Genomic DNA, 27,240 nt, shown 5'->3' with positions numbered 1-27,240 from the left:
TGTGGTTGAAAAGGCAGAAATACAGAAGACAGAAAACAGTGAAGAGATGTTCTGAGAGAAACAAGAGACAAACTCCTCTATGTCTCTCCTCCATCCTATCTTCCACTCTAGTGATGCTCGCTGATGAAAAGGGAATGTGCTTGCTCAGCACCGGGAGCACAGATTTTCTTACTGATGGGCAGGGGAGTGACTGTGCCTCATTGCACACACACACAAAACACCAATTTTCCCTAAACACACATCTTCTACCACCGGCAGCTATCACCACTCCTCCGCACACCTAGGCTGCGAGGGGAATAGAGATTATGCTGGAGCATGTCGGGCGTGGACCATTAAACATGCTGGATACAGGTCGTGTGGATGGTAGTGGGCCATGAAGCAAACCAGCGGGCCACAGATGCTCCCTCTCAGAGTAAATCTCTGTCATTTTAGCTGTCAAATTAGTACCTGGGCTCTGAGACAAGTAGACCTACTTTGGTTTAGTGAGAGGCAGGTGAGGCAGGGTGGTAATTAGTCGTGCAGTGACGATGTGGCAGAGAGGAAATAATGAGGGAGAGGAAGTGGGGAGAGAAGGAGGTGCCAGCAAACTGTAATAAGAGGGGGGACAAGAGGATGGGAAGAGGGTTAAAAGAGCTGACCAGTTACTACGCTTTCTATCCTCCAGAGGGTGAAGCACAGCAAAAGTGAAAAAAGGGGACATAGAGCGGCACGAGCAACAGTGAGAGCGAATGCAGATTGGGAAGAACAAAATATGTAAAGAAATAAAATGGAAGAGGAGTGAAGGAAGGAAAGAGAGATGTTGTGTGAAGGAGCAAAGTGTGTAAATGTCACGCCAAATTAGACAGAAAAGACCAGCTTCAGCTCAGAGGGCTAAAATTGTTATGTATGGTCACAGCCTGGGTGAGATATGTGTACTTCCTCCAGAAAACACTTGTCACTTTGGTTCTGCTCTGACTGAACTCTGCTGAGTGCATGTTAACCAGAGTGGAAAACCACTAGAATAATGCTACAGAGGAAATTTAAAAAAAAAAAAAAAAAAAAGGCTCCTGTTGTTTTGCATAGAAGCAAAACAATTAAATATATGATGATTATACAAGTTGTCATGAATACAAAGAGCCTTGTTAACATGAGCTGGATGCATTCTTTTACCTAGAAAATGTAATTCATATTTTCATGAGAAGACCAATTTTGATTCAGTGGTGGTCATTTAGATCTTGACTTGTCTTCTTCTCTACCTTTATGCTGTCGTTATTAGTGAAAAATAATATTTCTTTATTGTTGTTTAAGCAATGAAAATGTAAAGAATTGGAATTTGTTGCAGGGCTGCTGTATACGGTTTCATATATGTTAAAGAAATACTTAGTTCCCAAAATTACCATTTGTATATCATTTACTCACCCCATGTTACATTCAAGTTGTGTGAATAACTTCTCACGCCTCCATGGTGAACGAGGGATCCAAAAATGGACAAAAGACCTCCTCTAGTTTTGTAAGACTATTTCCCTCAGAGGAAACAAAGCTTTTATTTACTTTAATTTCACAGATAAGAAACAATAAATTGTGAAGACAATAAAACCTCTATATAATAGCATTTTAAGTCTTGTGTGTGATTTATCCTGGCTTCATATGAGTAGAGGAAAAGTCAGCTAGCCACTAGGCAAATGTATACAATGTAAAATGTCATAGGCTTGTGCTATAAACATTAGCATGTTGTATTTGTGGGGAAAATGTGTCCAGATAAAGACAAATGCTTTGTCTGTGAATGCCGCGAGTTTTAGTGAAGCTGAATTGTGTACTTGTGTTTGAAATTGTCTCTATTAAGCCATGTTTAATGTGTGTTCTGAATCAACTCAACTTTACAACACTTCACAGAAACCCCGCTGCCAACGAGTGTCACGGACGTGTAATTGCAGAGCGACAGACACACCACCGCACAATTACAAATGTGCACAACAGCGTAGGCCACGTGCATAGGCTACGGCGTAGGCTCTGCATAGAGCTGACACACAAGTATAAATCCCGCTTCAAACAACAGCAAAACTACATCAAAACATCCAAAACTCTTACACAACTCATGCAGTATAATCAAAGTCTCACTTATCCAGTAATATGCTCAGTTCTTCCCGGCCTTTTCCACACAACGACTTGAACTGAAAGTGAAACTAATTGATGCTCCCTCAAAGCCAGGCTCTGTTGACAAAAACAGCAGTTTTACATTGCTGAACATTGGAGCTGCTGGTCTACCGCTGCTTTGAACACTTAGTTTGTTTGTGTTATTTGTTGTTTTAAAGGCTTAGCTCGAATTGAGCAAAGTCACACAAAAACACAAACTGAGGCAGCAGTAGACCAACAGCTCCTGTGTTCAACAAGGTAAAATTTAGGCTTAGAGGAGAGGGTTAACAAGTTCTCTTTTTGTTCAGTTTCCTGTCGGGAAAGGCTGTCTGTGTGGGAAGTGCTGATCCAATGAGACCTGGATTATCCTGCACGAGTTGTCTGACAGCTTGTAAATAAATGTTGTGATAAAGTTTTGCTGTTGTTAAACACCAACCCCTCTTACTTCAATTCATTAAGAATTTTCTCAGTTTTTGGATTCTTCGTTCACCGCGGAGGCATGCGAGAAAAATTAAGTTAGTAAGGATGAGTAATTGAAATACAAATGATCATTTGGGGGGTAAAGTATTCTTTTAAGATGATCCTGTAATTTCGTCCACCTCCTGTATCTTCACAAAGCATTATCCATAAGATATTGCATTGCGGATGGCTTATGTATTTTGTCTCTTGGACCTGCCCATTTTACACAGCCCTTCTTCTTCTACTCCTAACTAACCCTGTCCTTCCTTTTTCCTAATCCTCTGCCTCTGTGACACCAGGACACATTGCGGGAGTGCCCACCAGACAATGGCGTCGAAGCGGACTATGCCTGCAATCCCAGCCTTCAGTTTATCTCGCCCATGTACTTTGTCTCCTTCGTGCTCACCGCCCAGTTCGTGCTCATCAATGTGGTGGTGGCCGTGCTGATGAAGCACCTGGACGACTCCAACAAGGAGGCCCAAGAGGAGGCGGAGATGGATGCAGAAATTGAGCTGGAGCTGGCCCAGGGCACCCTCTGTTGCATGGGCGCCCCCGGCTGCGGGGGTGGGAGGGTGGACAAAGGACTAGTCACTGCTGGACCTGGAGGAACAGCAGGGGGAAAGGACAGAGGATGTCCGAGCGGAGAGAGGGGAGAAGGAGTGAGGAGGATGCGACAGTCAGCAGGCAGTGCACACCCAGGAGGGTACAACTCCCGTGACTCCAGCCGGACACTGTACTCACCAGCACAAGTGAGTTTCTGTGTGTGTGACAGAAAGTATGTGTATTCTTACATGTTTTTTCCTTATAGTGTGAAAGGCCTATTTTGTATGTGTGGCATTTGCGTGTGTGGGTGAGTTAGAGTGTGTGTTTGTGTCTGCAAGTAGGGATGTCTCAAGCCAATCTGCAAGATTGCAAGGACTGGGCTCGTCACTATGGGGTGCCGTTTGTAAAGTGGCTCACGCTGAAAATAACATCAACATTTTGCCACATTTAGCTTCAAACAATGTTTAAAAAAGTATTGTGAATTTTTTAACATCACCTTTTACCACATTTACAGCAATATTTGTTAACTTAGAAATATATTAAATAGTTAAATCTAAATATTAAATGTGGCACCTAAATGTTAAATGTTAAATCTAAATATTAAATCTAAATCTAAATGTTAAATCTAAATGCTAAATCTAAATCTAAATATTAAATCTAAATCTAAATGCTAAATCTAAATCTAAATGTTAAATCTAAATATTAAATATAAATATAAATGTTAAATCTAAATATTAAATCTAAATCTAAATGTTAAATCTAAATGCTAAATATAAATATAAATGTTAAATCTAAATGCTAAATATAAATATAAATGTTAAATCTAAATATTAAATCTAAATCTAAATGCTAAATCTAAATGTTAAATGTTAAATCTAAATGTTCTGGGTGAAGCTAAATATTTAGCTAATATGCAAATTCACACTGCCGATCACCGGAAGTACCAAAATAAAAGCTCGAGATGGTCAGACTGTGTTTATAGAATCAAATAACGAATTAAAACCAACTTATCGGGGAAATGAACACTTGAACATACATTAGCGTGATAATAACTACCTAAAATAACAAGAAACATGTTTGGAGAAATTTTATTTGACGTGTACTTTGAGTTGTTAGTGTCCCTTCGGAGGGACTAACAACCTAAGCTAAGCTACCAACCGTTAGCTCTTAGCACCGTTAGCAGTGTCTGTAATGACTCATTAACTCTTAAATGGTCCGTGAAAAAAATATTTTTTCCAGCGGATGTCTTAGTTACAACATGATTGAGCCAGCAAAGCAGTTTTGTGTTGCGATGTGTGGTATTTATTCAGTTTTGGGAAATCACGATGTCTAGAAAGCATCAGTGGCTGCAGCAGAAGCAAAGCTAACATCAGGACGTCATCTGTTAAAAGCCTCCCATTGTCAGATACGACATGAAACTACTCCAGTTAGCTCAATCATGTTGTAACTAAGACATCCGCTGGAAAAAAATATTTTTTTTCACGGACTGTTTAGAGTTAATGAGTCATTACAGACACCACTAACGGGGCTAACAGCTAACAGTTAGCCCCGCTAATCTACGATAACCATGTTATTAATTTCAGAACGTGATAGTAATGTTTGTTCAATCATTGTGTTTATAGACTTTACAAACACCAGATTAGTCTAAACGGTGATATAGTGACATGAAAAATGTGAGATATGCATATATATACAGTACAGGCCAAAAGTTTGGACACACCTTCTCATTCAATGCGTTTTCTTTATTTTCATGACTATTTACATTATAGATTCTCACTGAAGGCATCAAAACTATGAATGAACACATGTGGAGTTATGTACTTAACAAAAAAAGGTGAAATAACTGAAAACATGTTTTATATTCTAGTTTCTTCAAAATAGCCACCCTTTGCTCTGATTACTGCTTTGCACACTCTTGGCATTCTCTCCATGAGCTTCAAGAGGTAGTCACCTGAAATGGTTTTCCAACAGTCTTGAAGGAATTCCCAGAGGTGTTTAGCACTTGTTGGCCCCTTTGCCTTCACTCTGCGGTCCAGCTCACCCCAAACCATCTCGATTGGGTTCAGGTCCGGTGACTGTGGAGGCCAGGTCATCTGCCGCAGCACTCCATCACTCTCCTTCTTGGTCAAATAGCCCTTACACAGCCTGGAGGTGTGTTTGGGGTCATTGTCCTGTTGAAAAATAAATGATCGTCCAACTAAACGCAAACCGGATGGGATGGCATGTCGCTGCAGGATGCTGTGGTAGCCATGCTGGTTCAGTGTGCCTTCAATTTTGAATAAATCCCCAACAGTGTCACCAGCAAAACACCCCCAAACCATCACACCTCCTCCTCCATGCTTCACAGTGGGAACCAGGCATGTGGAATCCATCCGTTCACCTTTTCTGCGTCTCACAAAGACACGGCGGTTGGAACCAAAGATCTCAAATTTGGACTCATCAGACCAAAGCACAGATTTCCACTGGTCTAATGTGCATTCCTTGTGTTTCTTGGCCCAAACAAATCTCTTCTGCTTGTTGCTTCTCCTTAGCAGTGGTTTCCTAGCAGCTATTTGACCATGAAGGCCTGATTGGCGCAGTCTCCTCTTAACAGTTGTTCTAGAGATGGGTCTGCTGCTAGAACTCTGTGTGGCATTCATCTGGTCTCTGATCTGAGCTGCTGTTAACTTGCGATTTCTGAGGCTGGTGACTCGGATGAACTTATCCTCAGAAGCAGAGGTGACTCTTGGTCTTCCTTTCCTGGGTCGGTCCTCATGTGTGCCAGTTTCGTTGTAGCGCTTGATGGTTTTTGCGACTCCACTTGGGGACACATTTAAAGTTTTTGCAATTTTCCGGACTGACTGACCTTCATTTCTTAAAGTAATGATGGCCACTCGTTTTTCTTTAGTTAGCTGATTGGTTCTTGCCATAATATGAATTTTAACAGTTGTCCAATAGGGCTGTCGGCTGTGTATTAACCTGACTTCTGCACAACACAACTGATGGTCCCAACCCCATTGATAAAGCAAGAAATTCCACTAATTAACCCTGATAAGGCACACCTGTGAAGTGGAAACCATTTCAGGTGACTACCTCTTGAAGCTCATGGAGAGAATGCCAAGAGTGTGCAAAGCAGTAATCAGAGCAAAGGGTGGCTATTTTGAAGAAACTAGAATATAAAACATGTTTTCAGTTATTTCACCTTTTTTTGTTAAGTACATAACTCCACGTGTTCATTCATAGTTTTGATGCCTTCAGTGAGAATCTACAATGTAAATAGTCATGAAAATAAAGAAAACGCATTGAATGAGAAGGTGTGTCCAAACTTTTGGCCTGTACTGTATGTAGCTAAACTCCGCTGGTTTTCTGCCCGGAAGTATTTGTAAACAACAAGGTGATTCCCTCCGAAGGGACACTAACAACTCAAAGTACACATCAAATAAAATTTCTCCAAACACGTTTCTTGTTATTTTAGGTAGTTATTATCACGCTAATGTATGTTCAAGTGTCCATTTCCCCCAATAAGTTGGTTTTAATTCGTTATTTGATTCTATAAACACGGTCTGACCATCTCGAGCTTTTATTTTGGTACTTCCGTTGACCGGCAGTGTGAATTTGCATATTAGCTAAATATTTAGTTTCACCCAGAACATTTAGATTTAACATTTAACATTTAGATTTAGATTTAGCATTTAGATTTAACATTTAGATTTAGATTTAATATTTAGATTTAACATTTAGATTTCGATTTCGATTTAATATTTAGATTTAACATTTAGATTTAGATTTATATTTAGCATTTAAATTTAACATTTAGATTTATATTTAATATTTAGATTTAACATTTAGATTTAGATTTAGATTTAATATTTAGATTTAACATTTAACATTTAGGTGCCACATTTAATATTTAGATTTAACTATTTAATATATTTCTAAGGTAACAAATATTGTTGTAAATGTGGTAAAAGGTGACGTTAAAAAATTCACAACACTTTTTTAAACATTGTTTGAAGCTAAATGTGGCAAAATGTTGATGTTATTTTGAGCGTGAGCCACTTTACAAACAGCACCCCATACATCACTGCTTATTTATTACAGATCTGTTTCTGCAAAAAGCAGATTCGTATTTATTTAAAATCCATTATTTTTTTATAGATATGTTTTTATTTTTGGGCTTATCTTGAAATGCTTAGATGCATCAACAAAAACAGTTAAGTAACGGGACAACTTAACATGTACAGGTGAAAAATAAGTAAAATAATAGTAAAAGACTACCGGTTGTACAGAGTGCTTAGGAGTGCTATGCATTAGATCTCAAGCAAAGCCCATGAGAAATTAGCTAGGTAAGTTACTCATCCTCCCGCGACCTTGTCTTGATAAGCAAGAAATTGGTCCCAGATTGCAGAGAATTTTTTTAATTGAATTGCTTCTCAAGAACCTCAGTCTCTCCATCCGTATGACTCAAATCATGTCAGCCATCCATCTGTGGAGGAACGGAATAGAGAGGGTGATTTCCAGTCCCTCGAAATGAGTCTTTTAGTAAAAGTCATCCCCAGCGGCATCAAAGGCTGTTGCATGTCTGTAGGAAAGCACAGAGCGGACTGTGAGGAACCGAAGATGGCGAGTCCAGCGTCCAATTGGATGGTGCTTTTACGGGCCTTTGAGTACCAGTAAAATATTCTGGGCCAGAATCCAGTAAATGAAGGGCAGAGCCATAAAGTGTGAGACAGTGTTCCCTTTGATTCTTGACATGTGTCACACAGTGGTGAGACAGAAGGGTAAATCTTGTGCAGTCGGGATAAAGAATAAGGAATAGGATGGACAGCTTTGAACTGGATCAGCTGGTGTCTGCTGTTAGCAGAGCAGGACTGCGTTATGATTCAGATTAATTTCCGATCCCTTTATTTCAAAATTATATCCCAGATGTTAGCCAGCTGTACCTCAGCTGTATTGCCTCCCTGTGGCCCCTTTAAACAGTGATATAAAACAGAGTGGAGCAGAGCATTGTAAGCGAGCGACACAGGGGCCTGCAGTGTCTGCTGAAATGACAGTCAGCAATGTACTGAGGGTGTTCTGGGCTTCAGACTTAACCATGTGGCTGTTTTAGCTTAATTTTCCACATGCATGGTGCCTCTATTTTGCTCTTAATGGGGACAGAAGATGCCTAAATCTTATCAACACCCTCCTGCACTGTCCACTCTGACAGTCTATTCTCCAACAACATTAAATGGATAATGAGCAACCAGTCATGTCAACATTAATTCAACTGTGATTCAGGTTTTTAATATTCATGAATTGTAATTTCATAGTTGTACTGGATGAATGTGCTGGCATTTATATGTTGATGTGTGCTTGTAGATCTGTTTGTGTAATTGTTAGTGCGATAGAGACTATGTAATGATGTTGCATGTAAATTATGTTTTTAGCATCTGGTGATTGTTCTGAGTTTACCTGCCCAGGGACTGCAGATGGAAATTAGCTAATAGCTAAATCTGGCGCAAATCATCTCCTCTCAATTTTGAGATTGTTTTTTGTATGTGTTGTGAGTGTGTGTGTATGGTCCTTGTTTAATAGAGACTAATAGTAATACAAAACATCATTGGACAATGTACAATATTTAGAGGGAAATTATGTTAAGTGTTAAGCAGTCTAGATTTTCTTAATGCAGTGAATCAGCTTTTGAATGAATGAATGAATTCTTACATTTCTTTTTTTTAACTCATATACAGTATTATTTCAACAAATTCCCAAATTTATTTACTAATGTACAACTATCCCCAATCTATTTATCACCCAATTAAATAAATAAAGGTAATATACCCAGTTATTGACAGTCCAAGTACCACCCAGTGTTAAAAAATGAATATGCATTCCCCCAACACAACCTTTCATCTCATCTATATTTCTGACAAAAATATCTTTTTTGTATATTTTTTTAAATTAATCTACATTTGTGCTTTGTTTCAACTCATCATGCAGCCCATTCCACAAGTCCAGCCCAAACACTGGAATACAGACTCTTTTTAGTTGTATGAACACAAAATTTTTTTAAAAGTTTTTTCTTTCTTATTTCTTTTAAAATGAAAATGAAGTAATTTTGATTAATTAGAATGTTATATGTATATATATATATATATATATATATACATACATATATGCTATATAAAAAAAAATTCATAAATGTAATAATTGCTTTAATAAGAGCCTAGTGTTCACTTTGCAACTGTAATATGCAGGAAAATAACATGTTGATCAGACCCAGTATTAGTGGACACTGGACAATAAACAACTTAGATCAGTATCTGGGGCAAAAGAAACATAATGGAGACGTCTCTGCTTTTGAGTATCCTTTTCTTTTCCTTTGGCTGCCTGCCTCTTTACACAGTATCAATGCATTAGTTCATGCAGAGAAAATTACACATTCGATTTGCAAAGTGGAAGAATACAAAGGAGGTAAACAATACAGCAGTAATTTCTGCATTGTGTTCAAATGGCGCTGACATGGAAGAGAGTAGGGAATCATTACCCTATTTTTGTGAAACTGACTGACAGCCACATTGCGTGATTACACTCAGTTGTTTTACCAATCTCTTTGTATAATTCATTTGTACTTTTGTTCGTTTTTCTTTTACAGGTTTTGTGAGAAGGAGGGGGGGTGAGAAAGGTTAAACATTTACACAAAGAAAGGGAATGAAAAGAAAAGGCAGATAAAAGGAAAGGAAGAAAGAGACTCTACGCTGTGCCTTAATTGCAATATTGCACAAGTGTAATTGTGTTAACAAAGCAATTAATATGAATGTGAAAACATTGGACTGGAATTAAAGGCATTTTTCCAAAAATGAAACCAAACTACTTGAGTGAAATTAGGCAGACGAAAGTCAAGGCTAGGCTGTATATTTTCATTTTTCTTTTTCAAAGTATGTTTTTGTCTTGTTTCACTGTAGTCATAGCAACCTGTGTCGTCAGGAAGAAGAGAGGAGCAATTTTAATCGCCTTCTCAATTAAGCTTTTTTCATTTAAGCTTTATTAACCTTTCAGTACTCACATGAGACTATGTGAGTTTGCAGACGCACATGCACAGGTTCCTTTTTTTATAAATGATCATATCACTGCCATCATTGAGAGTGAGTGAGAGTAGATGGTCTCTTATTTCTACTCGCAGTCTGACAGCAGAGACACGCGCTCCCATTATGAAATCGCTAATGATAGTCTGAGATATCCGCACAGAAACGCACATAAAGATGACTCATCGGCTGCCGTGAAGAGTCTTACCTTTGTAGATCTAAAGTTGGCTGCATGGAGTCATTTTTAGCTCAGCGTGACAAAGGAACTTAATGCAGACCTGAGAGAACACACTGGCAGCATCCTCCCCCGTCTCTGTGTATCTCTCCCGATCTCCCTCTCTCTCCTTCTCTGTCTCTCAAGTGATGCAATAAGGGATCTGGCAGACCGATGCAAGTTATTCAGAGTACAGGTCCAGGACTTGGTGTGTGTGTATGTATCTTCACTTACCTACCTATCCAACAGTGGACTTGAGCGTGTAGCATTGACATTACCGATCCGTCGTCAGTGCAAATATAACATGCATATCACTGTCACTGAACGTCTCGCTGAACCTCGTTCGAAGTCTCAAACTCTATATGGAAAAAAGGGAAAGAATAGTTGAATATTCGTATTAAAAAGTCACGTCTGATTTGACTGACCCAACTTTGAGGTGGGTACAGCCCTAGTTGTTACACACTGACAACCAGTAATGAAATTACTGTAATCACTTACAGTTACTGAGAAAAATATATTTGATTAAATTACTAGGGCTGTCAAAATAACGCATTCATTTCGATTAATTAATCACAGAAGAAAAAAAAATCTTAAAAAAATGAATGATGATTAATCACACTCCGTGGTGCCTTTTAACCTCAACGCAAAACATTTAGCAGCAAACCTGGGTATCTGAACTAGCACAGCCTCTGATACTAGTGCTAGCAGCCAGCTTTGTCGAGCCACACTTGACCAGACGTTCAGATGCAAACTGAGTAAGTTTACCTGTGACCAATTAACTAACTTAATGCAAAATGGATTGTAATGGACTGCAGACCAGTTTTGGTGGTAGAGGACAGGGGAACAATTGTGTTTAAAATCAGATTTACTACCACACATTTGCCAAAATTGATTTTAATTTTAAATTTTTTTAAATTTTCACAGCAAAAATCGATGTATGCGATTAATTTAGATTAATTAATCACAGAGTATGTAATTAATGAGATTAATTTTTAATATTTTGACAGCCCTGTAAATTACATTTACTAATCCAAATGGTTCTTATTACAAATGGGTTACATTTGACTATATTCTTTTCAGTAAAATGTTCAGAGAAGAACATTCACTCCTTCTTTTGACATAGCGTATTTCAGGACATATTTCAGCGTTATTGCCACATTCAATAGAAAAGTAATCAAAGAGTAATCAAATGTAATAAATTACAATACTTTGATAAGGTAATAAAATAGTTATATTACTTATTATATTTTTAACAGGGTGACTTGTAATCTGTTACCTATTACATTTCAGAAGTAACCTTCCCGTCTCTGCTCACAACAAATATTCGTGAAGGAATGGGTACGGACAGTTCCACTGTAGTATATGAAGGTCCCCACTTTGATAGGTAGACGTCAGTGAAGGATGCATTTCCCCTCTTGGCAAACTCTTTTATTAAAAGGATAATTTGCGGAAGTATTATGTGCCAAAACCACAAAAGAAAATCTTCTATTCTATTTTTGTTTTTTCAAAATGACCAGAAACAGTGGTCCTCACTTGGTCAGTGTGGACTCATAGTCCACTGTTGGTAATAGAGGAAGGTAAGCGTGTGTGTGTGTTTGTGTGTGCAATTGAAAAAGGCTCATTTGAGGAAGTGTACAAACCTAAACACGGTGACATCTTTTGCTGTGGTGCTTTAAACTTTTGTCCACATATTGTCATAATATGCAGCTTCCTTGGAACACTATACATGGAGCAGAAATGTTGGTTTTATGAAATTGCTTCAGTTGTCCGTAAAATTGATGTTCGTATACTCAAAGATAGAGCGGATGAGTCTTGATGATATATATAGAGACTTCAAGAGCTCAAGAAAGATTGCAGCTACAAGTAGTATATTCTATAATGTGCCATCTTACACACACTGAAAAAGTCAATTTTGGCTCTATGGCGAAACACTCGTAATATATTGCACGGGGACTAGAGGCGACACTGTAGGAAGTCGACACACACACAGAGGGAGAGAGAGTAAGGGAATAAGCGAGCAGAGATAATAGCTGAGCCAGTGACAGTCAGATAGACGCAGTAATTAATTTCAGCTCTCTCCTCTCTCTCTCAACTTCCATTCCCTGTAGACGGGGCCTATTGTTGTCCACTAATACAGTTATTAATGGAGGCCAGCACATAGGCCACCACAGTCAATCAAACATTATTTTTTATGTGAAGTTCTCCACCTACACAGAATGGACTATCTTGGGACTGTCTGTGTGAGAGAGGAAAAAAAAGGAGTGTGTTTTTTATACATGCGTGTATAAAAAGAGCTGAATATGACAGAGTCAGCCTCACTGCCAGTTTGTCACCGTGCCAACATGTGGCACTGCAACACTGTTTCATAAACCAGCATGATTTAGGTATATTTATATTCTCGGGAGTACAGTAACCTATCTCTTGAATTCTTAGCCCCCACATTTTCAAAAGCATGAGCCATGAGTGATTGTAATATAACAGTATGAGTCAGAAATGTGTGTTTGCATAAGAGATCTAAGTATAGTCCTATAAGCGCTGTTGTAGAAATGTGTTATGAAAATAGGCTTGTGTGGGGATTGAAGAGGAGTGACCTTGTTTCACTTTTTTTGGGGGGGGATGTATCTGCTGATGTAATACAGTTATTTTGGCTGTTATGAATGTGTTGCAGGCACAACCATCTAATTCATTGTGAAATACAGTGCCCTGCCAAGAAACACAGAAATCATTTTTAAAGTAGTTTCCCTTTTTTTCTGTCAGTAGTTTCCTTTTTCTGCCAGATTGGTTTTCCCAGAAACCAAGCTGGCAGATGAGATTCAAGCAAGGAGGGATCATTTAAGTAGCAGAAAAAGCCCTGACTGATTCAGTCTAAATTGCTTTAAACCTAATAATACCCAGAGCACAAAGCAAATGCTTAAATCTTAAATTGTTTCAACAAGGTATTGAACAGCCTAATTGAGGTGATATATCAAATGTAATTGCACCGCTCTCAGTGCTCAAGGCTTTGATAGTAAAATTATGTGTTACTTCGCTAATGAGGATTTTGGAGTCATATTATTGAGGAGCTTTTTTTCCAAAAGAGAGGAGTGTTTAGCCCTAAAGGCCAACAAAGTCTGAGAGGAGGATTTGTTCTGGTTTATTTGTACATCATCTCTGACACAGAGAATGTCTTTGAGACTTTTATTTTTCTTTCATTTTGTGGGGGAATTTCAGAAATGAAGGCTTTGTTAATGTGAAATCTACGTGTGTGGATGAATATGCACATGTGTGACTGTGTTTGTGAGCACATAAAGTATAAAAGCATACCTGCGTGTGCACACAGACATTTTTATAACCCTTACAATGGTGTATGCATTTCCCTGCGTGTTCTCTGTCCTCGCATGTCCGCATGTGCACATGTTTGCACCTGCGTGCAATACCTGGTCTGCCGGCCTGCGTCCCGTGTGTATGTGTTCGTGTGTATGTCTGTGCGTGTGTGTGTATGTGTTCCAGGAGAGCCAATGGCTGGACAGCGTTTCTCTCCTCATCAAGGATACACTGGAGGGGGAGATGCTGATGATCGACAACCTCTCCGGTTCTGTCTTCCACCACTATTCCTCTCCTCCACCCATCTGCAAAGATTGCAAGGGCCACCCACAAGAGGTACCAGCATGAACACACATGAATACACACATATATGCCACACACACTCATACACCTGATGGGAGCAGCAGCCCCGGCTATTTAAGTGTGGTTTAAATTTACAAGCAAACAGAACCACAAGCATCCATTTTTTTCTGGATACATATTTTTACTATCCACAGTACCATAAATAGATAAATACATTTTAAAAATGATGGTTTTCAGGGACACTAAGCTTTATTGGATCAAGTGGAGGCCCATATTTATCTAACATGTCAGAATCACTCCCATAAGTCACACAGAATATGTCGCTAGTATTAAAAACTACTCCCACCTCAGAATATAAAACCTATTTCTAAAGAAACCACCCCAGCTTTGCCAATTTAGCGACCATATTTCCAGACTTGCCCACTTTTATGACCCCTTTAGCAATGTTATTTCAAAAAAATAAGCCCAGCAGAAAATCTTGTGACATTTCAGGCAAACATTACACTTTCCCTTGAATGGAGTTGCAGCGTAATCTTCGGTCCTCCTTGCTCGTGGTTGCTTCATTTCTTTGGCTTGACAGCTGCGTTTAGAGAGCAGTACGTTCAGTTGACCACACTGAAATACAAACTGATTGCAGAGTATCTGTTGTGCATTTGAAAATGCAGTGGTTTGGTTGTTGTGTTCGTTTCCTACAGCAGACCCAGACTCGCCAAATGTTGTTTCATTATCATGTTTAGTGGTGTGAGGAAGAACCAGGTCAGCTTTGAAGCCCTGAAATGTATTAATTTAGTCAGAGATGTGAGGGAGCCAAATCAGCTGTTATACCCGCAGACTCTTGTTGTCAATTACATGTAAATTTTAAGATTTTGTTTTAGGCGAAGAGGGTGCAGTTTTGTAGATGGAGCAATTACTAGAAGAAAATGCTACATTTCTATGTGCATAGTCATTGTCCAGCTGCTGTAGAGCTGTCACCTACTGGTCAGTTGATCAATAGACTCTTGCTGGTGTTACTTAGATAGGATTGTGTGTCCCCACTGAAGTGTTTCTTTACTTAGCTGATAACAGCGTTTGTTCATTACTGGTATTTGTCCTCTATGACGGTTGGTCTTTGTGGTATTTGTGCCGCCCCTTCTCCACAGTGACTGGACGGCTGGTGACGTCGATGAGCAACCGTTCTACTAAAAGTTAAACATTTTTCAACTCTTATTTTTAATCAGAAAACAGATGAATAATCACAGTGTCAGATTTATCAGTATGGATTTATTTTACTGAATCTCAAAGAAGGTGGCGGCTGTGGCTCAGGGGTAGAGCGGGTTATCCACTAATCGGAAGATGAATGGTTCGATGCCTGGCTCCTCCAGTCTGTATGTCAAAGTATCTCTGGGCAAGAAACTGAACCCCAAATTGCTCTCGTTGGCTGTTCCATAGGTGTGTAAGTGCGGGTGAATGGTTAGTGAGTAGCAGGTGGCACCTTGTATGGTAGCCAGTGTGTGAATGTGTGTGAATGGGCTTTGAGTGGTCAGAAGACTAGGAAAGCGCTATACAAACGCAGTCCATTTACTATTTACAATGCAGGCCAAGGCTGAATTATGAAGCTTCTGAAAGGAATACAATCACACTGTAGCCCTTGTTGGAGAGACAGGATGGCTAACATTAGCTTCTGGGCTACAACTAATAAGTCTCTCTCTTGCGTGCAGCATTAAAGAGATTTTTAATGGTAGTAACATGTTGTGTATGATGTCATCAGCCCCAAAGTCTGCGGTGTCCAATGTGTACGATTTTTCTCATCAGTCCCGTTCAGAATTTAATGGTGAGATGGACTCATGCATGCAGCTCAGGTGGAAAAGCGTTACAGCGCGCAGTTTATTTTCGGATAGTATTACATTGGAGATCGCTTTTATTTTTCACTTGAGGCACTCCACTTGCCTGGACACAGAGTTTACTTACCCTGAGCAAGTCCTTATATTGAGCTTTGGTGGACACACGACACGACCAGGTAGAGTGCAATCAGTGCACTGTGGCAATTTTAGCTGGACACTTTGTTAACAGGTTAGGGCAGCTCTGCAGCGTCTCTCAATCCTGGTGGAGACAGAATAAAATTAATTTTTGAAATACTTTTACTCCTTTGCCTAAAAGTAGGAACAAATACGGATCTTTTTTTTGGGGGGGGGGGGGCTTTTTAGCCTTTAATTGACAGACAAGCGTGAAGGGGGGAGAGAGAGAGAGAGAGAGAGAGAGGGAGTGACATGCAGCAAAGGGCCACAGGCTGGAGTCGAACCCGGGCCGCTGTGGCAACAGCCTTGTACATGGGGCACCTGCTCTACCACTAAGCCACCGGCGCCCCCAAATACGGATCATTCTGAGAAATTTGGGTACATGGGGAGTGATTTCTTGGCCTGAGATGGTTGGTAAAAATGGCCCCTGGTGCTGGATGAAAATAAACTTGAGGGACATTTTGACATAAATTCACACTAGATGCAAGCACATGTATAAAAAATATACACATAACCGTATATGCCAGCATATAGCATACATGCACACACTTGGTGTTTCAATGTCCAGTGTGTGGTCTGAAAAAACATATTTCTGCTTGCATCAGCTGTGTTCCAAAACTTGCCAAAACCAAACTTTGCAAAACCAGTGAACAGTAAAACTCAGTGGTCCTGAACAACCCCCCACCCCACCCCCCCCCCCACACACACACACACACACGCATATACATAACACACATATTCATGCACACACATACATAACCATGATGTTTGGGAGCAGATTACGTGCATGCAGATTTGCACCAGGGACACAAACAGGAACATGCATTTGCACGTGTTATCATGGACACACAGACTCACACTGGGCTTCATTCATCACACAGATTCAATGGAAAGTTCATGCTGTATAAAGCCTGTCAACTATTGTATGTGCTGTTGTGTTACAGTATTACAGGGTATTATATCCTCCTAATTAACACACTATCACACAAGATGGTATCAGCTTTCCATACAGTATGTTCAGAGATGTGGATTAATGAGGCCCATTGCATGCATACACACATGCAGCTATTCCCGATATGCATGCATGCTCGCACGTATTTTTGGGTATTTTGTACGCAGGAGATATTGCATAAAGCAAACTCACAAACATACTGTCCTGTGCCAGTGTTGTCCATCACAATGACAAAGTGCAGCGGGTCAGCTCAGAAGAAGCAATAACTGGGCTCTACACCTCCTCACCTGTCAGTCCTGCTTTCTGCCTGTCTGCAGACGCTGTCAAACCATCAATCTTCCCTCCCTCTTTTACATGCTTCCTCTTTCCATCAGCCCCTCCATTCCTCTGGCTACCCCGCTGTCTCTCTGTGATGTACTGTATCTGATCCTGTGCTGTTCTCCTTTTATTTCCCATGTTCTTCAGCCATCACACTCGCATATTGTTTGTTTGTGTGTGACAGAGCCGGTGTGGGTGTGCACCATTTTCAGACGGATGAGTCTTTCACCGCTGTGAGTTATGTACAATGATATTGCATTTAAGGGGACAGGAAGGCACAGCGGGACACCTGGGTGCAGTGTGTGTGACAGTGGAAATAGTCATCAAGTAACCGCCTAATAAGGACTTGAGAGAGAATGACTACGGAGCCTGCAGGGAGCAGTTCAGTGGAGCAGTGAAGGCCTTTGCCATTTATTCAGTTGCGAGCATAAACAGGCGCTTCTCAAGCGTACATGGCCGGCCTACAGCATCATTTCTCTGACACTATTTTTGGAAGGGTGCCATCTTGAAAAGGCGGCATCAGAGTTTTGGAAGCTAGTTTGAAAGTGCATCTGAAATCTACCTGATCAGGTGGAAGGCTGAATCATATCTGTAGACATCAGCTGGTCCTAAAAGGCATTTGTCAGGCACAAAAATGATGATATTGCATGATGTGTGGACTCTTATGCGAGGTAGTACATTGGCATATTTCAACAAATTCAAAGTGGATCGAGGGCAGAAGTTAGACATATTTCTACTGTTTTTTGTGCTGAGTGGATGTTGTATAATTTGATGGAAAATAAATGATTATGTTGATGCAACTATGACACAAGCATTGAAATACTTACCCAATTACTTAAAGGTCCAGTGTGTGGGATTTAGGGGATTTATTGGCAGACATGTAATATAATATCATAAGTATGTTTTCTTTAATGTATTATCACCCAAAAATAAGAATGTGTGTGGGAGCAGGTCCTCGTCCCTGAAGTCCAACATGTTGCACCACCATGTTTCTACAGTAGCCCAGAATGGACAAACCAAACACTGGCACAAGATAGGGCCATTCGTGTTTTTCACGTTAGCCACCGTTAGCAGCCCCTCGTGCGACAAGCAGAACAGTGTTGAAAAAGAAAAATGATTTTTAACATGAAACTGATTGAAACATGAAATTTATTCATTGTTTTCACCAGCTGAAATCCAGGTCCATTTGTTTTAAGGGTGCTTTCAGGCCTAGAGTTCACTTGCTTTTAGTCAAACCATACAGTTTGAAAACGAGGCGCGGCTCCAACTAGAAAACAATGTTTTGATGCATTGGATGTGCTGAATGTGCATATTAAAGTGATAGTTCAGGTTTTTGGACATGAAGTTGTGTGAAACGCTGACCATCTGTAGCTCTGATGTGACAGTGTCACTACTGTCAACGAGCCTCCTGCTCTGAGAAATGGCCCGTAGCTTACCGGAGAAAAAGTAGTTCTGAAGATGTACAGGGGACACGTAACCAAAAGCTTTTAAGCTACAAAAAAGTATGCATGTGTTTTGTTAGACTATTTCAATCATTTTAAAACATCCCCACATTACGTCAGACCTTGCCATCAATTTGACAGTTCATCACCACGCCGTGCAGGTGCGCAGGATAGCAACGGCTAACGCAAACTTCATCGGCTGTTTCCAACAGAGAACCAGTAGGCTATTATTAGTGAGGAAGAAGATGTACTAGCCTTATATATATCTACTACTACAGCGCGAACACCGGCTCAGGCTCACGACACACTCTCGTCAGCTGCTGTAGGTAAACAGAGGAATACCAAAATGGTGCGAACTTGTGATTTCCCCAGCTGTGGGAATAAAAACATCACCGGCTCCCAATTCCATCGGTTTCCTGTTACAGATGTAACCCTCTGCGGATAATTCGGCTCCCAGTTAAAACCTCCTGAACAATGAACACTGAAGGAACCCTAACAGGGAGTTAACGTTTGACACATGGTAAAAGTTCAGCTGGTTGCAATGTGCTATCCTCACCACTAGATGCCACTAAATCCTACACACTGCTCCTTTAAATCATCTGTGTGTGTGTGTGTGAATTTCAACATTTCTGATTTTGGTGACTATGGGGTGGTAATGTGAAAAATGATGCCTGTGGTCGACATGGAGAAGGAGCAGGAGGTTTGTCTGCTTGTGCAAATGTGTGTTGTGGGAAATAATCATCTGGCTGCTGGTGCACCTGTTTGCTATGTTTAGCATAAATTATTGCATATGCTTACCAAGTCCCACTAGCATGAGTCATGTGGCCATGACATATTAGTCATGCTTATTTTGCTGCTCAGTCACACAATCTTCTCTTTTCATTTCCTCTCAGCGGTGCTAAAAAAAACACAAGTGCTTTACCTCTTCGCTCTCTGCAGCGGACACTTTGAATTGGTTCTCGCTTCTATCTTGCTGGTGAAGCTTTCAATAACTCAGCAGCTACACATGGAAGCAACTGTGTAGCAGCTCCTCCTGTACCCATTGTGTCTTTTTCATTGTCCCTGGAGGCACAGCCAAGAATACAGGAAGAGAAAGGCCGTAGTTTCCATTACCTGCCGGTAAATGTACCATCAGAGGACTAGCAGGGACCTTTTGAAGCTATTTAAACCCCGACTCTGAGACACAGAGCAAATCAGCAGATATGGTATTGTCACATAGTTGCCATAGTTAGGGTTGATCTACAGAGATAAAATTGAAAAACTGCAAAGTGGTGCTTTAAATTAATGAGTTGCATTACTGTGCTTCTGCCTTGCTTCCTTGCCTTGCCTTGCCTCATCCCACCCCCCTCTCCTTCTCTTTCTTTCTCCCCTTCTCTCCCTCCTCGGGCAATGGTAGTTTACTGCTGCATATCAACCATGAATCTTTCTCTACGAACCTCTTTGTCTTTCTCACCTCCGGGTACGTCTTAATATATCGCTAACAGGCCTCACTTCATTGGATTTCACTGGGCTTTTTTTAAGTACCCTTTTTAATGCTTCTCTCTGGCTATTTATTGCTCCGTCTCTTTAAAGAAACACTGCTTGAGTGCATCGTAGCACCCCCAGAACCCTGAAATTCCACTCCAGCTCACTGTTTGCAGTATGTTTTGATATTGTGCACAAACAAAAGTGCTGCGAGGGAGAAGGGTAGAGAAGAGTGTCACCCGAGAAGCTTGAGCTCACAGGAGGCTCATGCTGCAATCATTTCAATCCAGTTCAGTAGCCATATGGGCTGAGTTACCTGCAGTCCCGATGAAACAAACGTAGCTGGAACCAGTGTTGGAACAAATGAGAGCGAGAGAGAGGTAGTAACAGTTGGAGCAATTGTTGTCACTTCACAATTATTTTGTGTTTGGTAATGTTGTGTCTTCAGGATTGCTGAACGGGTACGACAAGGACTATTAGACATCAGTACACACTGCGGCAAGGTTTTAATGTACAATTGTGTTTGGAAACATACTCAGTTGGCTATAGGGGCAGAATTATGAGGTTCTGGTGCAGCTACACCACCACACCTGATGGAGAAATACATGCAGATACTGCAGATGCACACCCGGAATCATGCAAACATCTGTTTTATACGCACTGCCTGCCTCTCATTCAGCCTCCCTCTTCACATATATTGTTCAATGAATGATAACAAAGCACTGTTATTACTTCTTGAAATCTCTCACCCTGCTCTCTTTACAGACAGGTGCCACGGCATTATGGCCACTTTGAATTGTCAGCATCTGGTGAAGCATATCGAAACTTGGCGGAGGTTTTACCGATCTTGTCTGTGTAGCTCATATGGGCCTATAGGAGACACTGTATAAGCAAAGGAATCATGGGAGACATCTTCAAAGCATTGTTGTTCGTCGTTTATAAATGTAATATTTGTGTGCACAAAGATGAAAGGTACTGAGGTCAGTCATGGTTGTTGTGAACCCTAGAATAAATCATGCATTATTTTTAGCTCTGGTGAGACCATGCGCAATTAAAGGGTAACTTCTGTATTTTTCAATCTGGACCCTATTTTCCCATGTTTTTGTGTCTAAGTGACAAATGGAGACAGCAGTTTTTTAAATTGGTCCAGTATTGGGCAGGAATGCTTCAGCTGGCTGCAGCGAAACAGGCTGCAATATAAACACTTGGGGCATTTGTGCAGCGTCAGTGTACATTCACTAAAAGTGTTTGTTTTTGGCACTGACAGGCTCAAATTATTGTTCTAAGTGTCTGACAGCATCATGGAAAGGATCCATACAAAGATAGACCTTTAGTTAGAGTGAGAACCTTTTTGAAACCAGAAGCAGCCTCGAAATCGCCATCGGAAAACCCACCGGACTCCATTGAAATAAACAGTAATTTAAGTGTGTATAGAGCCGGCATGTTTTCACATCTAACTGGGTGTATGAAGGGTTTATGGCAACCAAACCAGAGTTGGTGATTGTTGGAAGAATGGAAAGATGAGCCAAGATGTTTTCGTGAGTTTTAGTTTGTTTCTGTCGACTTTGAATGACGTGTTTTACAAAGATAAAATTACTGTTTATTTAAATGGAATCTGGTGGGTTTAGGGATAGAGATTTCATGGCTGTTTCTGGTTAAACAAAAAGGATCTTACTCTAACATAAAGGTCTGTTGCTGTAGGGTCCTTTCCATAGTGTTGATGAACACTTAGAATAACAGTCTGAATCTGTCAGTAGCAAAAACAAGCACATTCAGTGGACGTAAATTGATGGTGCACAATTGCCCATATATTGCAGCCCTTTTCGCCACTGCAGGCTGCTCAGTACTGGACCAATTAAAAAATCTGCTGTCTCCATTTGTCACTTTAGACACAAAAAACATAGGAAAGTAGAGTCCAGGTTGAGAAATATGGACATTACCCTTTAATTCAATCTAGGAAGTCTGAAACATTTGCTGTTTCTATTTCCTGTTTTAAGACATAAATAACAGAGGTACATTTTTGCAGCAGATCAGGATGGCAGAGATTGAGCAGGCATCGCTGAAGTCAGAGCAACTGTCAGACAAGTCCTCATCCCCTGCCCTGCCAGATGACCTCAGCCTGGATGAACATACCGCCTACCAGCTGCTAGCGCGAGAAGGCAAGGTGGGTATGAGGTGGGGAAGAGGTGAGGTGGGGAGGTTAGATAAGGATCATCTCTTCTCACACTAAAAATAAAAAATATATCTCTTTAAAGGCTTGAAAAATATGAAATACAAGTGTGCAGTACTTTGATCAGTGGTTATAATGTGCAGTTTACATATATGTTCTTGTATTGCTTCACCCAGTAATTGTTCTTTATGTTGCTCGGATTAAAATCCTGATAAAATGATGATCATCCCAGTAATCATGGATGGTTTACTAAACGGGCCAACCAGCACAGACCCAGGGGGCCCAAAATGTCAGAGGCCCCCTCTGGCCTTCACCTGCAAAATGTCACTCGTAAAGACATGACCAGAGAGAAACTCAAAATGACCACAAAGGGACATCAGACAACTACAAAGAGAAACAAAACAACTACAAAAAGACACAAAGCGTCAACTAAGAGATGCAAAACAGCTGCAAAGAGACATAAAGAGACTCATGACATCTACAAAGAGACACGAAACAACAACAAAAAGAGGGTAAACAACAATAAAGTCTGTTTGTTTTGCTCCTATGTAGTAGAGGTGGTGAGGCCTTCTTGCCCAGGGGCCCATTGTCTCATAATACGCCCATGCCAGTAATGACTAGCATATAGTGAATAGTGAGTGTGTGACAATAGCCCCGTTTCCACTGAGCATTACGGTTCAGTTCAGTTTGGTGCACTTTTTTTTTTGTTTCCAGTGTCAAAAGTTGTGGATGGTACCTGTACCATCTCCATGTTTGGTCCCCCCTCTGTTGGGGTACCGAGCACACAGATCTGGTACTAAAATGTGGAGCTGTGAACACTGCAGTCCATTGATTGGTTAACGCAGCAGTTGGAGTAAGAGAAAAAATAACTTAATTCACAAGGCCAACTGCAGTTCACAAGCAGCAGCTAGTAGGGGGCCCCATTAGGGGGGATTCCAACGTGTTGTCGTCGTTGCAGTGTCTATAGGGGTTCCATCATATTGTCATTGATATGGACCAATGTCAGCCGTCTCTGGGGGTCCCCTTCCAGTTCGGGGCCCTAGGCAATTGCCTAGTTTGCCTGTCCGGTTGTGACGGCCCTGATGACATGCACTTTTAGTAATGAGTGGATTGTCGAAAGTTCATATTAATTTCGACCAGGTTATGCGAACTGCATATATCCCAATCCTCACTTAAAAAAAGCGTCATGGAGCTTCATGCCTGTGGGCTCCAGCAACACTAAACCCCTGAGCTTGCCTGAGAAGGACTAAATGCACAACCCGCTATTTTTAAATATCCCATGGAGAGAGACTCTCACTGCAGCCTGTTTTATTTTGTTCTGAAAATGTTGGCGTTCTGTGGACGATAAACGAGGCGCTGACTTCCATCTGTGTCACAGATAAAGGAGGAAATACATTGAGTGCTGGACGGAGCAGTGTGACAACAACCCCGCCCACATGAAAGAGTACTGTTTGCGGTGGAAACGCTAGGGTCTGGGTACCATGTCTGAAGGGTTACTGTTGGTTCCAAAGGTACCATACTGAAAGTGTTTGGTGGAAACAGGGCTATAGAGCCAGGGAGTGAGCCCCTGCTTTAATGTCAGTGCCAGAGCAGCCTGGTTGGACTGTAAACCTGTTTCCCATCTTTGCACTGAATATTGAAGCCAAAGCAGCTCCAGCTTCATGTTGTATAACTTTGTTTGTTAAAAAAAAAAACTTTCAACAAAGAGAAAGATGCAGTGACCACTATAAAACCAACTGCACCAATAATTCAGAGCAGTTAACTTGTAGTAGCCCACTCCTTTGTACTTGACATGTACAGTGTACCGGCACTTTGTCCTGCTCCCCCAAGAGAATCAGCACAAACAATGGCACAGGCTCACTGATGATTTTTTATTTTCATTCCAGGAAGCACAAAACAAATGACCATTATAAAATCCTTTTCATGGCGATGCTGTAGGCTCTCTTGTGAATTACAGATATAAACCTTAGGTTCCAAAGGCCCCTTTATCTCTTTCTCTCTGTGTATCAGCGGTAACTATCTTGTCTTTGAAGAACCCACAGTCTCCTCTCATGAATAAAACTCGGCTCTCCCTCGTTGCTTTCCTGGGTGGCTCTCACGCCTCCCTCTCCTGCACCCCACTCTCCCCCTTTCAACTTTATCTTTCATGCCTCTCCTTTCTCACTGTTGCCCCTCTGGTAATTGCACACCTTCTGTGCACCTCCCCCCTCAAGCCCCTCTATCTCCATCCCTTATCATCCGTTCCTTCCTAGATATACTCCACTGTAATGGGGTAATGCTCCTTGGTTCTGGATAGCCAGATAAGCCTGCAATCGCCAAGCATGGCTGTGAACCACTGCTCATTAGAGAAGGGGAGGAGAGAGGGGAAAAGAAAGAGAAGGAGTGGAATACAATAGGTGAGAAAGGATCTAAGGTTAGGGATTTTATTTGTCAAACATTGTTTGGGTAAAAAAAAAAAAGAAGTGTGTGTGGCATCAGGCATGTGTGCCATGGTTGTTGAGGTTTGTATGGGTGTGGGAGGCTGCCTGTTTGAAAGGGGGCTGTTCAGGGGCAAGGGCTGAATGATTCAGATACAATACACTAGCGGGAAGAACAAAAGCACACACACACACACACACACACACACACAAATTATTCCGCAGTCCCTACATGATGGTAATTAAAACGTACGAGGTAAGAGCTTACAAAGCTGAACTCCCGCCTTAATCTACCTCCCGCCTCCCGCTTCCAGCTGTTGCAGCCATCACACACACTGACAAATTTATAATCAAACATTTATTGTACAATATATAACATTAACATAACAATGACGGGCTATTTCGGCTCATAATCAGTCCTCACCCCTTCACTGGCACTTAAATGAAAAGCCCGAGGGATGATGTGAATCAGAGGCCATGTTTGATATCTACAGGATGCCAGAGGGGCTGCTTGTTTCTGCACTCAGTGCTAATCCTAAACTTAAATTATCCCTTTACAGAAGAAATAAGGGCTTAAATTTTAAGCTCTGTTAATGATTATAAGCTTTTCAGCACATAATTTATCTTTGTTTTTATTTTGAACCTATCCCTACATTGGTAATTTATCTGTTTTTTTAAATAAAGTTGGGAAATATAAGCACACTGTCCTGGAGATTTATTAGAGGGGACTTTCTTTTCAACGTCAGATCATCTGTTCTCTTCCAGGGAAGGTGCAGCAGTGATTCCCGCAGCTCTGAGGAGGCTGGAGGCGGAGGGAGTCACGCGGGAGGCCGGCAGACTCAGACCGTGGTGCAGAGCCAGGTGCAGGGGTTGGGCCAGCCCTGCAGAGCCCTCAGCTCTGGCATCGAGGTGGAGACTGCACTACAGGAGATGGAGATGCAAACATACCAGGCACATGTGTGCACACCTCACTGTAGCCCGGGTGAGTAGAACCAGATCGCTGTACTGCCAGGCTGATTTTCAAAGGAATGTATTAAGTATGAATAGATTCAATTATGTATTTGTGCCAGCAAACAACATCATGCCAAATAAAGTGTTGGGTAAAATAAACAGCACATAAAAGTACAATAAGGACAAGAAATAACAACAACTTACTGAGATAAATATCAGAGAAAACATGTCGTAAATTCTATTCACAAAAAAGAGGATTTATGGAGAGATTATAAAGCTCAGAGAAATGTACCTCTTAACAATGAGGAAGAGAGCTTACAAGGGGCACTTGAACCTCTGCAATAAATTGCCGGAAATGATTTGCATCACATCTGTGCAGATCTGCAGCTGGTGCGCCATATTACCATAATTTTCCTTTTTTTTTTTTTTTTTTTTTTTTTAATTCAGCTGATCTCAATTTTTAAACCAATCACACCCACACTGCACACTAAAACACCAACATGTATCTAAAATCTGCCACCTTAACTGAAACATTTACTGCTTTTACCCACACGCCCTGCAAAGCAACAAAGGGCCAGTATCTCTGTAGACCTGGGTGGGGATTCACTCATGACACCCACCTGCAAATGCCACACATGGCATGCTGGCTTAGTATCTATGAAATTCCTATTGCCTGTAAATATAAAATATAAGTAAATATTCTCCTCCGCTGTAGCTTGATAAATACATATATTATCTATCATGTAAGGGATTTTCACAAGAAAGGTGGACACAATACATATTGACACCAGGATAGAAATGGAAAGAGTGTATTCCCTCCTCAAGGTGGCGTTTCCAGCAGCAGCAACAAGGAAAGAAACCAAGAAGGAGGAGGAGGAGCCAGCGGCATGTCTTCTCCTTTCCATCTGCCTGCAGAGTTCTTCCACCCTGCAGGAGCAGCCATCCCAGCACCTCCCCGCAGTAGGAGCCTACGATTGTCGAGGGGCCTTAGGCTGACCTCCCCAGCATCATGGGCTTCACTACGCTCCCCGGGAGCCCACAGCAAGATGCTCTGTACACAGGTAGGGGGAAGTGGGGGAGGGTAAGACAGTGAAACAGGTTAGGTCAAGGGTGTCAAAGTCATTTTAGTTCAGGGGCCACATAACAGCCCAATCTGATGATAAGTGGGCCAGACCTGTGAAACCATCATATAATAACTAGACACATATAATATATACTTTCATGTAGTAAAGATGCTAAAGATGTTTGATTTTCAGGATGGGTGTCATGTGCAATGTCCTGAACACAAACATTTCAGTTATTGTCAGGAATACTGGAGCAACTTTTTTTTTTTTTAATGGCACTTTAACTTGCATTTCAAGGTAGAAATGTAGGACTTTTACTTTGGAATATCTCTACATACTGATACAGTAACACTACTTGAGTTTTGTGTCTGTATGTTGTTAGCATCAGAAATAATCTTTTTCATTTTTATTTCCAGCAACCCAAAAATCGTGCTGATGCAGTGTTTATTTAGTAGTTTAAAGTTCTCTGTCAGGCCTATATGCTCCAG

At 41.0% G+C, this 27,240-nt stretch overlaps 1 protein-coding gene across 3 annotated transcripts in view; it reads left to right on the top strand.

Moving 5' to 3' along the window:
* LOC117269085 (voltage-dependent T-type calcium channel subunit alpha-1I) overlaps positions 1–27,240 on the top strand; it is a 141,432-nt gene that overhangs the window by 109,843 nt on the left and 4,349 nt on the right. The window contains exons 30-34 of one of the 3 annotated variants that reach the window (XM_033645940.2): positions 2,871–3,320; positions 13,864–14,013; positions 22,180–22,314; positions 25,503–25,719; positions 26,514–26,749. In XM_033645940.2, the coding sequence (XP_033501831.1) occupies positions 2,871–3,320; positions 13,864–14,013; positions 22,180–22,314; positions 25,503–25,719; positions 26,514–26,749 (1,188 nt within the window). Of the gene's footprint in view, positions 1–2,870; positions 3,321–13,863; positions 14,014–22,176; positions 22,315–25,502; positions 25,720–26,513; positions 26,750–27,240 lie in introns of all 3 variants that reach the window. The other 2 variants (XM_078161154.1, XM_033645943.2) reach the window with 2 other exon arrangements.

The sequence above is a fragment of the Epinephelus lanceolatus genome, chromosome 18, assembly GCF_041903045.1.
Source record: "Epinephelus lanceolatus isolate andai-2023 chromosome 18, ASM4190304v1, whole genome shotgun sequence".
Classification (NCBI taxonomy): Eukaryota; Metazoa; Chordata; class Actinopteri; order Perciformes; family Serranidae; genus Epinephelus; species Epinephelus lanceolatus.
The sequence above is the reverse complement of the archived record's forward strand: the minus strand, read 5'-3'. Positions and strand labels throughout refer to the sequence as shown.